Consider the following 12546-nt stretch of genomic DNA (forward strand, 5'->3'; position numbering starts at 1 on the left):
CCCCCCCCACACACACACACCAATGTGTGTACCGCCAATATGAAAAGCCGAGTACGCCGATGAGCAAAATACATTCGAAGGAAGGTCTTGTTTCACTGACATTCTGTATGATGTTACATCTCCAGCGTTTTAAAGGGACATTCCTGAGTTTGCTGCACTTTTTACGATGTTATCGACTAACAAAGACTTTTTAACGATTGTAATTACATATTAGTGGCTGCATTTTAAACATGTTTCTGATCTTTCTAATATTTGTACTAGGTTAAATTTCATTTATTTCCACAAATATAACTTTTTCGTACGTACGAAGTTATTTGAAGACAAAATCCAATTTGGGCTTCTTACAAATATTAAGACGACCAGAAACACATTGGATATACAGACACTGGTATTCTAAACCAGAAAATATATTTAATATTTCAGTTTAATCGTAGAAATATTTTTGGGGTCGGAAACACCTTACAATGTTAATGATGTGTTTTTCCAATTAATAGTAACCATGTTTGTGCATTCTGAAAACAAAAAATATTTACTGACATTAAGATTGTTATGTTTGACATTTTATGATTAATTGCCTTTTGTTTTTTGGTTACTGTAGAGTTTTGAAGAACGCTTTTTATTATATTTGTGTTCACATTTCTAGTAACCATGTTTGCGTTACTAAAGTGCATTCAGAGAGCCTTATTGATGTTAAGACCGCTATTTTTGACCTGTCATGGTTAACATGGGGTTTTTCTTTTGGCTGTATAGTAACCATGTTAGGATTACTAAAGTGCTTATAAAAATTTACTGACGTGAAGACAGTTATATTTGATATTTCATAGTTCATGTTTTGTTTTCCTTGGCTCCAGTAATCATGCTTGCATTAGTAAAGTGCACATAGAATGTTTTACTGATATTAAGATATTTATATTTCACACGTCATAGTGAATGATGTGGTATTGCTTGGCCAACAGTTTTGAAAAACACTTTAAAGTTTCATTACGTTCAAATTTATTTGTTTTTACATTGTTTGTGTTATTAAAGTACATCCAGTTAAAGTTTAACTGATAATAAACATTTTTCATTATGTTTGATTGTGTTTACATTTCAATAAAAACAATTTAACACCACTGGATCAACTTACCCTTTGAAGTGGCACACTTTACCCCAACAGTGGGGAAAGTTAAGCCATTTAAAAAAATATTTTTGATGGCCCATCAGACCGCATGTATTTGATCTATCATGCTAGCATCACTGGTAAGTATGAATGACATGATGATGTATGCATTACAATATTGATCATCCTCTAATATCTCATATCTTACACACAGGACACAACTTTGTAAAAAGTGGCTCAACTAACCCGCCCCTCCCCTATGCTACCAAGATTAAATTATTACCGAAACATCCTACACATAATGCGGTGTTTGATAACAAATATATGAAGTTGTTTGATGCAATGCCAAATGCTATTCGTATATTTAGTCTTCGCATTAAGCGGGGTTTTTTTTGTTGTCGATTTCCAACATTGATTTAGCAGACACACTGGAAAAATCCTTCATATTTTGTTTTACCACTTGGTGTATTACACCACCTAAAATTGTGTTTGATCTTGCGCATCTGAAGAAATATCGTACAGATGCTGTTGTGTACAAACAATTTGTCATGGACATTCAAGACAGGTACCGTAATTACAGCCCTGTGTATACAGATGGATCCCAGGATGGGACTTCTGTGGCTTGCACTACAGTTTTTCCACCAGACACTATCATTTCCATGAGATTGCCTGACTCGGCATTAATCTTTAGGGCTGAAGTTCGGGCAGTCATTAAAGTCTTAGAAGAAATCAATGATTCGATTGCATCCACATTTATTATTTTTACTTACTCACTTTCCTGTCTCCAAGCTTTATGCAATATGAAGCTGGACCATCCCTTAATTGGGATGGTGATACGAAAGTGTGTCTTTTTATCCATTGCCAATAAAGATATTGTATTGTGTTCGGTGTCCAGCCATGTTAGCATCAGGGGTAATGAAAAGGCAGATTCTGCTTCCACGTCTGCTTTGATTTGCGTCATACCAGAGTTGTGTACCTTATACTGATTTTAAACATAGTATCAACTAATTTATCTTTTCGACTTGGCAACATGATTGGGACGTTGCAGTTGTGAACAAGCTTCATGCTATCAAGCCGGTCTTAAGAGTGGCAGTCCTCCTATAGACAGTGCAGGAAGGATGAAATAGTATTGTGTCGTACTGGCATCGACCATATTTACTTGACCCATTTATTTATCTTGAAGAAAGATCCTCCACCTCAGTGTGTGCACTGTTAGTGTACTCTGATGGTGCGCCACATTTTGGTGGAGTGTAAGTATTTCAAAGAAACTAGGAAAGATATATTTGGTCAGAGAAATGTGATGGAATCCTTTCGATTCCACGTGATACTGGCTTTTATTCTAAATTTTAATTTTATCTATCTGTGATATTTGTATTTTTACACTGTTTTTATTTGGCCCTTGAATTTTTATATTGATGTTGATCATCACTTCATGTTTTGAATTACCATAGTTTGACACCCAATAGCCGATGTATTTTTCGTGCTGGGGTAGGGTGTCGTTAAACATTTATTCATTCATTCCGATGCATTTTTCGTGCTGGGGTGTCGTTAAACATTCATTCATTCATTCGTTCATCTATTATATTTTTAGCATTTTAAAATCATCGAGTAAAATGTCATAGTTCTGGATTTGTTTGGGTTTTTTTTACTTTATTTAAATATCGTTCTGTGTTCTTTATGTTTCATTAATAATCTGTATAATGTTACATGCTCAGAGTTTTAAAATCTTCAAGTAAAATGTCTTAGTTTTGGGAATATTTCTCTTTATTTAATCATCGTTCTATGTTCTTTCTGTTTTATTGACAATCTATACTGTTACACATCTGCGTTTTAAAATCTTCAAGTAAAATGTCTTAGTTTATAATATTTCTCTTTATTTAATCATCGTTCTATGTTCTTTCTGTTTTATTGACAATCTATAATGTTACACATCTGCGTTTTAAAATCTTCAAGTAAAAATGTCTTAGTTTTGGAATATTTCTCTTTATTTAATCATCGTTCTATGTTCTTTCTGTTTTATTGACAATCTATAATGTTACACATATCCAGCGTTTTAAAATCTTTAAGTAAAAATGTCCTAGTTTTGGAATCTTTCTCTTTGTTCTTTCTGTTACATTGACAATCTGTATAATGTTGCATCTCCAGCGTTTTAAAATCTTCCAGTGAAATGTCTTAGTGCTGGGACCTTTCTCTTTATTTATTTAAACATCGTTCAATGTTCCTTCTGAATGCCTCCTCCACACTGTCATTCCAATCTCCATTGTAATAATGGATTCCAGTCATCGCGGTAATGGACGGTGTTGCGCCACGTATTTGTCGGGGCGGCTTCATGAAAACTGGAATCACAAAGTCCGCCTTCACATAATTAGCCACCAGTTCATTCGTCAGTGAGGATGTCATGGAAACGTTAGCCTCAAACATACACTGTCTATTGGTGAAAAACTCTTCCTCGATCATTAACAGAATACACGGAATATTCTTTATCAGATGATCAAGATTTGCGATTTCCGTTGCTCCAGCTTTTGCATATTCGTCTGCTAGTGTCACTTTCAGCGGCGAGTGAGCTTCACAATGCATCGTCATCAGAGTCTCGCTCAGTGTCTTGGCCTGATCACGGCAAGTAGGATGGCATAAGATGGCGACGTCATACTCTGTCACAGATGGAGGAACTAAAACAGACAAACAAGGACGAAGTCTTAAAAAACTACAGTTGCTTAAAGATAAATCGGTAAGAACTATTCAAAAAATAAATTGTAAAAGGATGAGAATACAGAACCGTGCCTACCATAAAATTACCATGACCAGCAGCCTAAAAATCGACGTTTCCTCCAGACAAATATTTTCCTCCAGACAAAAATAAGCATTTCTAATACATTTAAAGCACATTTTTTGGTAAATCCTTTCTTGGGAGACAACCACTCTCTGCACCCATTAGTTACGGCCATGTAGTCTATTTTTGTTTACATCTGGTTTAGTGCTTATAAAACTTTTAGAGTTTGGCTCTAATAGAGTGAGACACTAATGTCATGACAACGCCATACTAATTGTATGCGTGTGACGTCATTTGAGTTTGAGTCTGGACTCTAAAACGTTTTATAAGCACGGGCCCAGATGATTCTGCTGAAATATATATTTGATACATATTGGGTTATGATAGGAATTGAATGTATTTAGAGGTGCAGCCTGAATAATTCTTAAGCATCTTCGAAACAATAAAAATAACTATCCTTCCTAACGTTTCTTCGGCACGTTCCCTGAATGATGACTGGTGGTTGTCCAACTCAAATTTGTGGGTAGTGGCGCATAAAAGGATTGTCATCACAGTCTGTTTTGATTCTCGTTTTGAAATGCCAAGTCTCCAGAATGAGGAATCCCCTAAGATTAACTTTACGCTATATTTTACTCTTTATTTTTATTTTTATAATGTCCCTTGTAGCGAAAAAACTAAATTCGTTTCCATCATAAAACTATTATTGGCTGTGATGAAGAATACATATTTCACGTCCACATAGCGGTGCAGGTTTTGTTTTTATACTCTTGAAAACCAAGACCCCCCCAAAAAAACCCACACCGAAGATGGGTCTGGGGAGTCTGGCGCTGTCAAAACATAGCACACGTTTTGTCGTCTGCTGTCAGATCTGTAGTTTGCGCCAGCACAGACACGGTGTGCTTTGTTTCATTAGATGCAGTGAGTTTCGTTTTCAACTGGCACCATACTTGCCAGATCCAGCTCTGGTGTGCTTTGGATCTAAATGAAGTTATTTTTCTAAAACATCAGGGGTCGAATTTTATTTTTTGTGAGACACCGCTAAAGATGCTTTCGATTTAATAATAAAAAATAGGGTATTTAAGCAAGTTGCAGGGCATCAAGGTAAAACTTGTTGTAAGCGTGTTTGGTTACCGAGTAGGGCTCTAAGCATTTTTCTTGCCGTAGATGACGGCAGAGTATGACAAATATTTTGAAAAGTCACTAGCCACAGGGCTAGTGGGTTTGTGAAAACCACTAGCCCACCAAGATAAAGCACTAGCCCAAATTCTTGATCAGTTATAACTGGATTTTTATTTAATTTGTGTAAGATTACACATTTACGAGTATAACAGTAAAATGAAACAAACACTTAAATTATGTTGTAACTTTCAGTTTTGTCGTGTTGTACATGTACGTTTGGTCTTTTGTCAAGTGTGATCCATCGTTATTGTCCCATTTTCGCTTTTGCCCTCTCCCGGGGAGAAATAATTGATTAAACTCGTGGTTGGTATCTAAAACCACTATCAAAACAATTAAATTTAAATGAGGGTACGACAGTGTGACACACGGTAATAGATGGTTCAGTGTATTTGGTAGTGGGTTATGCTTTTAGGGCCTACTATTCATGTCGCCAGGAACGGTACTGTCAATTGCTCAAATACAGGGCATTATCCCATGTCAGACCGATATCAAAAGAATAGAACGGCGACATCTAATCCGTTGTTAATTGATGAACAAAAAAGGTATTATCTTGTATCGGCAGCTGTGAGACATTATCCAAACGATGAATTTCATTACCTATTTCAATGTCCACACTTTACTAACGAAAGATCAACCTACTTAAATAAATATTACTTCAACAGACCAAACACTTTTAAATTACACAAGCTCTTTAACACACAACAATTATCTATTATAAAGAAACTATATACGTTTCTTAATGTCATTAATAGTGTATTAAAAGACACGCCTTTGTCATAGATTTTTTCTCGGGTCCTATATTTTATCGTTTGTGTATATGTAGATAGATAGATAGATAGATCTTCGTCTTCCTAGAGAGATAGATATAGATAGGCGGTAATTATATGTATGTATGTGTTAATCAGCAGCCGCCATTGTATTGTGTATATATATATGTTTGTAAACACCTCAATCCAACACCGTTTGGTGTTCTGAGTGAATAAAGTTCTGAAGAAACGTAATAGCCCAAGCCGAGTCATTGCATGTGCGGTTATCATGACGTATGATTTCCGGTGGCGTACGGGCTCCCATTTTTGTAGGAGGGGGAGGCTAATTTTTGCCCGAATGAAACGAAAATGCCCGAATCTGGACAACATTATTTATTCATATTAGAAATACTGCCAAACAGCTATATAGGGTTGTAAATGAATCACTACTCATTTTTACATGGATTAAATCTAATATTGCGTGTAAACTGTTGGAAATGCATTGTGAAAAGGTTTCAGGCCAGCTCATTTTCCCCGAATACCTCTATCGTTTTTCTATTTCTCCTTCTAGCCAGTGCACCACAACTGGTTTGTCAAAGGCCGTGCTATGTACTATCCTGTCTGTGGGATGGTGCATATAAAAGATCCCTTGCTACTAATGGAAAAATGTAGCGGGTTCTCTGTAAGACTACTAGTATGTCAGTATATCAAAATTATCAAATGTTTGACATCCAATAGCCGATGATTAGTAAATCAATGAGCTCTAGTGGTGTCGTTAAACAAAACAAATTATCGAGGATTTCCAGCAGCACTAGGGGGTAGATACCCCCCCCCCCCCTTCCCCGTCTCATACGCTTATGGGCACATCGGCAAGTAATGAGGTCAACCACAGCACTTGCCATCAGTGCCGTGGTAAATTTTGAACCCTGGTGTACTATACTGAGTCAAATTAATAACTTCACAAACTAAAATTCGAATAAGGTCAGTGAGTGCTAAAAGCAGGTATTTTTCAGGAATAAATATTGTAACGGCAATGTCGACACTCCATTTGAAGCCCATCACAGCCCACGTGACCCGATCCATAGCACGTGCAAAGAACCATTGAGGCAAATAGTTTTTTCACGTTCCACTGGTCACGTGACTACAATAGCACACGTGTTTTCATCGTTACTTGCTCACAGTAGTCTGACAACGAAACAAACACATTAAAATGACATTTGTTACGACCTGTTTCGATGTTGCACGCGGGAACGTCAGTAGCTGACGTTGCAAGGGCGTTGGGTTGCAGTCGAAGGGCAGTTTATGATCTGCGGGCACGAGTACAACAAACGGGCACCAAAGCCCTCGACCGGGTAGACCACGTGTGACATCACAGGCAGATGACCGTCATATTGTGTTACGTCACCTCCGCAACCGTTCCATGACAGCTACAGCAACCAGTAATGACCTTTTCAGACGTCAGGTGTCCGCGCAAACGATCCGAAATCGGCTGCGAACTGCTCACCTTCACGCACGGCGCCCATATGTTGGAACCATTTTGATCCAATTTCATCGACTCCAACGTCACTGTGGGCACAACGCCACATGCGATGGACTCAGAGGGAATGGAATAGAGTAGTGTTTAGCGATGAATCAAGATTCACACTGCGATTTGCCGATGGCAGGCAGAGGGTTTGGAGACGACGTGGTGAACGTCATGTTCAGTGTTGTGTCAGTGAAGTTGACAAATTCGGAGGCGGAAATGTAATGGTTTGGGGCGTTTTCTGTGGAATTGGCCGTTCTCGACTTCTTGTCATCCGTGGCAACCTCAACGCTGCTGCATACCGCGACCAGGTGCTGGCCTAGGAACGTGTGCCCTTCATGGCAGCATGACAACGCCAGACCCCACACGGCCATCTTGACAAGGGATTACCTAAGGAACGCGGGCATCAATGTCATGGATTGGCCTTCAAGGTCGCACGACCTGAATCCCATCGACTCCGTCTGGGATGTACTGGGAAAACGCCTGCGCACTGTCAGGACCCCTCACAGACTTTGCAGGAACTTGGTGCCTCATTAGTGGAACAATAGCGCCGTATCCCTAATGCAGTCTTTACACGCATCAGGCAGTCAACGATGAGGCGTTGTCTTGCAGTTGTGGGTACACATGGAGGGCATACGCGCTACTGAGCCTGTGATTTCATCAGACGACCCTGCTTGTGAATTACCATTTTGACTGGTTTTGACGAATGCTGTGGGTGCATCGAACAGATTTTTGACTCAACATTTATTCCTATTCTATCTTTGAACGTCATACAATAAAAAATACCATATTTAACACGTTCTTCTGTCATATTTGCTAATTAGCCAAGATAAACGGTTGTGATGTTTTTAATTTGACTCAGTATATATGCATGCATACCGCATTTTAGACCAACAGTCTCCTGGATGGGTCGTTGTGGAACATGGCACACCAAACTTGGTTCTTCTCTTCTTGCGACCAGACTTTTTTCTGGTGTCGCCGATGCCTCACATGGTTCTGGCATTGCAGTATTCTTACTTCCTGTATACGCTGGACCAGAAATACTGTAGGGCGCCGCATCGGTTTCAAGATCTGACGCCGGTGGTGTTTCTGAAACAAAACAAAATGAATGAATGAATGAATGATTGAAAGAATCAATAATTCATTCATATTAATTAATTTATTCATTAATTCATTAAAACTGTTTCATAGTGATTGCTTGATTGGTTGTTGTTTTGTTTTAGGTTTGTTTTTTTTTTGTTTGTGTTGTTTTTGGGGTGGTGGTTGTTTTTTTGTGACAGACTTCTCTCTTTGTGCCCTCAGGAATTAATTAAACCGGTGGAGAAACATGAAGTCTAAATACCAATCCACACCGTTTATTAATTGAATAATTAATCCACTGAATTTAGGGAATGATACAAACCTCTGACATAGACGCGTTTGTCTTCGACCTGTGCTTCAGCTCGATCTCGCTCGCCTTCGTTCCTGTTTGTCGCGTCTTGTTCAGGGATGGGTAGTCCTGCTTTTTTTAACTGGTTTTTGATACTCGTTACGGCTGCAGTTTCCTTTATTTCTTGTAAGGAAATGTAAAAATCGTCGAACGCTTTCTGTGATCGTCGTGGAAGAATTTCCAACAAAACTCTTATTTTGTCTGTTAGTTTTCTTTCTGCCTGTGAAAAACAAAGTTTATTTAACTTTTATGGTTGATTTTACATTTTTCGTTCACACTATGTATATGTATGTATGCTGCACAGTGAAACCCTTCTGAACTGGACACGCAAAAGACCAAATAAAACGTCCAGTTTTAAGGGGTATCCAGTTTAGAGAGATTCTGTTCTGTACCGATATTTAAAAAGAAACCTTAAAAAACAATAGGTTTTGAGGGAATTTCGGTTTACTGGGTGGGTGTCCGGTTTCACTAAATGCCACCATTTTCTTCACGCCGGAATAAGTATAATTTTGCAATTTAATGGGATAGTACATTTTGCTTTACTTAATGTTTGTATTTAAAGATATATTTAGAAGACAAATTCTTTTAATTTTTCTCAGCTTGAAGACATTGTTCTTTTGCAGTTTTGTCCTCGTGTTTACTTCAGTAAATCGTTTCATTGTATTATGCCGTCTTGTACTCGACATGACATCGCTTGTCGGCAGTTATGCATTTTACCTTTGGGTATGAAACCTTTAAAATGACAGTAGTTTTTCTGCTCTTTCATAATTCTTATAGACAGTGTCCTTGTCTTAATTTTACGTTTGACCACTTCAGTCTGACGGCTGTCATCAGTAATAAAAGACTTACTGGACTGTAAATTTCGGATATATTTAAAGATTCTGGACATTGTAAATGATCGACCTCTTGGACGAATGAGTGTTCTTCCGTGTGATGCTTTTCAAAACTGGATGGCCAGCGAAAAAGGTTTTCAGTGCAATACTCATAGCAGTTACGATTTTGAGGTTTGCCGAATTCGGGGGGGGGTGGGGGGGTGGTAGTCAAAGGGGTTCCGTGACCCCTCCCCGCCCGTATGAAGTGTCTTTTTAATTACCTTTTTTAAAATTCATCATCCACAATATACAACACTTGCCCTGAGAACGCGGGATTCCTAGGCATCTTTAACACTACCTTCGGTGGCCCTGCAGGCCATCGGTCTACACGCTGGGGGATCCCAGGCATCTATAACACTAATCCTTGACCCCAAAAACGAGTGGGTCCGCAAGGCTCATGGGTTTAAACCACTTGCACCGACCAGTGCCCTGAAAAGGCCATGGTTTGTGCTTCTCAGGCATCTTTTAACACTATCTTGCCCATGAAAACGCGGGTTTCCTCTCAGGCATCTTTAACACTACCTTGCCCTGAAAACGCGGGCTTCCTAGGCATCTATAACACTACCTTGCCCTGAAAACGCGGGCTTCCCAGGCATCTATAACACTACCTTGCCCTGAAAACGCGGGGTTCTCAGGCATCTTTAACACTACCTTGCCCTGAAAACGCGGGGTTCCTAGGCATCTTTAACACTACCTTGCCCTGAGAACGCGGGGTTCCTAGGCATCTATAACACTACCTTGCCCTGAAAACGCGGGGTTCCTAGGCATCTTTAACACTACCTTGCCCTGAAAACGCGGGGTTCCTAGGCATCTATAACACTACCTTGCCCTGAAAACGCGGGCTTCCCAGGCATCTATAACACTACATTGCCCTGACAACGCGGGGTTCCTAGGCATCTATAACACTACCTTGCCCTGAAAACGCGGGGTTCCCAGGCATCTTTAACACTACCTTGCCCTGAAAACGCGGGGTTCCTAGGCATCTTTAACACTACATTGCCCTGAAAACGCAGGGTTCCTAGGCATCTATAACACTACCTTGCCCTAACAACGCGGGGTTCTCAGGCATCTTGAACACTACCTTGCCCTGAAAACGCGGGGTTCTCAGGCATCTTTAACACTACCTTGCCCTCAAAACGCGGGGTTCCTAGGCATCTTTAACACTACCTTGCCCTCAAAACGCGGGGTTCCTAGGCATCTTTAACACTACCTTGCCCTCAAAACGCTGGGTTCCTAGGCATCTTTAACACTACCTTGCCCTGAAAACGCGGGGTTCCTAGGCATCTTTAACACTACCTTGCCCTGAAAACGCGGGGTTCCTAGGCATCTATAACACTACCTTGGCCTGACAACGCGGGGTTCTCAGGCATCTTTAACACTGTACTTGCCCTGAGAACGCACACTTTCCTAGGCATCTTTAACACTATTGTTTCCTTGCCCTGCTAAAACGATTAAGAGGGTTCCTAGGCATCTTTATTTTAAATTGTTCTTTTAGTAGGTAAGCATTCAAAACGAGCTTCTTCACTGTTATCAAGAGGCTTTTTTATTCTACTGCAAGGGTACCAAGTGTCTGTTAAAAACAATTTAAGTATAGGGGTCCAGGGGTTTCAGAAGTCTGTTAAATATTGGCATTTGGACCAAGTTATAATATTATGCAAATCAAAACATACGATTAGCGTGTTTTTGTCTTTCCTGTCTGGGTTTCTGATTTGTCTTTTGCATATAATTAAAATTTCTGTTCAGTATCAGGATGTTTGTGTTTAAGTTTTTAAAAATGGCGACGTATTGTATCACTGTTAGAACCGTTTTTGATCATTGGAATTAGAAATTACTTGTATTTTATTATTTAGATTATCCATTCCCGTACGTCCAAAATGTTTCTAGTCATTCTGTTGTTTGTAATTCCACAAAATGCATTGTTTTTATGATTCTGAAAACGCACGTACTTGTGCGAAGTAACGGTTATTAAAACGAGCCCTGATCTATTTTTAGAAGGTATTTCCCCGTTTCAACGTCATAGACTCGTTTCACTCTATTATAACGTTATCCAGATGTGTTACAGGTTTGAAGATTAATGAAAGTTAATGTCCATTTTTATGGGTTGAAATTAAGTCTGCAGCTTTAACATTTGTATTCTTCACACAAGTAATATTAGTGAGCTCCGTGGTCTAGTGGATAAGCTGTTGGACAATCAAGCTGACGACAGTGGTTCAAATCCCGTCAAAGCTGGCTCACACTTTCATTTGTCTTTCTCATCTATCACCCTCTGCCTACCATTCACATTATCTTAATATTAAAAAAAAACCTTTCCAATAGACCTCTTTCACATTCCACTGCGCATGTCCATGTTCGGAGCAACTCGTAGACGCTAACCGTGAACTCACGCGAGATCTCGCAAAAACAGCCCTGTGTATAAGTTGGGGAGGGGGGCATAAACAATGCGAAGCCACGCAATAGGAATGTGAATATCTCCATGATTAATTATTCTATCAGTAGGGAACCCGAAAATTCTGTCGACATCCAACAAAGACTTAGTGGGGACATTTGTGAATTATTGCTTATCACGAAATAAAAAATATTTTGTTGTTAACGCCCGAGAAACCATTGGTTCGGATCCGTACACAATAAATATCGGATATGGGCTGAAATAATATTAATGTCTGAGCGTGTATGTATGCAGATATTTATCGTATTTAACAAAAGCCATATTTTAAACAGGGTTTATAAAAGTGGTACTACAGTGCCCCCGCCCCCTCCGGCTTCTCGGTTGCTACCGACCTAAGAATGGTCAGAAATGTAATTGTATTAATATTAAAGGGACATTCCTAAGTTTGCTGCAACGTTTAATATGTTATCAACTGACAGAGCCTTTTTAACGATTGTAATTACATATCAAGTATATTTTGTTTTTGCATAAAATATTAGTGGC

General features: G+C 39.3%; 1 protein-coding gene across 3 annotated transcripts in view; it reads right to left on the bottom strand.

The window, feature by feature from the left end:
- Positions 1-3062: 3062 nt before the first annotated feature.
- The window catches only part of LOC121382052, a 17098-nt gene continuing 7614 nt past the window's right edge, over positions 3063-12546 (bottom strand). For all 3 annotated transcript variants that reach the window (XM_041511529.1, XM_041511528.1, XM_041511527.1), the window contains exons 3-5: positions 8719-8965; positions 8196-8405; positions 3063-3768 (exon numbers count right to left, since the gene is read on the bottom strand). In XM_041511529.1, coding sequence (XP_041367463.1) covers positions 3293-3768; positions 8196-8405; positions 8719-8965 — 933 coding nt within the window. In that variant the 3' untranslated portion in view covers positions 3063-3292. The remainder of the gene's footprint in view (positions 3769-8195; positions 8406-8718; positions 8966-12546) is intronic.

The sequence above is a fragment of the Gigantopelta aegis genome, chromosome 9 (assembly GCF_016097555.1).
Source record: "Gigantopelta aegis isolate Gae_Host chromosome 9, Gae_host_genome, whole genome shotgun sequence".
Classification (NCBI taxonomy): Eukaryota; Metazoa; Mollusca; class Gastropoda; order Neomphalida; family Peltospiridae; genus Gigantopelta; species Gigantopelta aegis.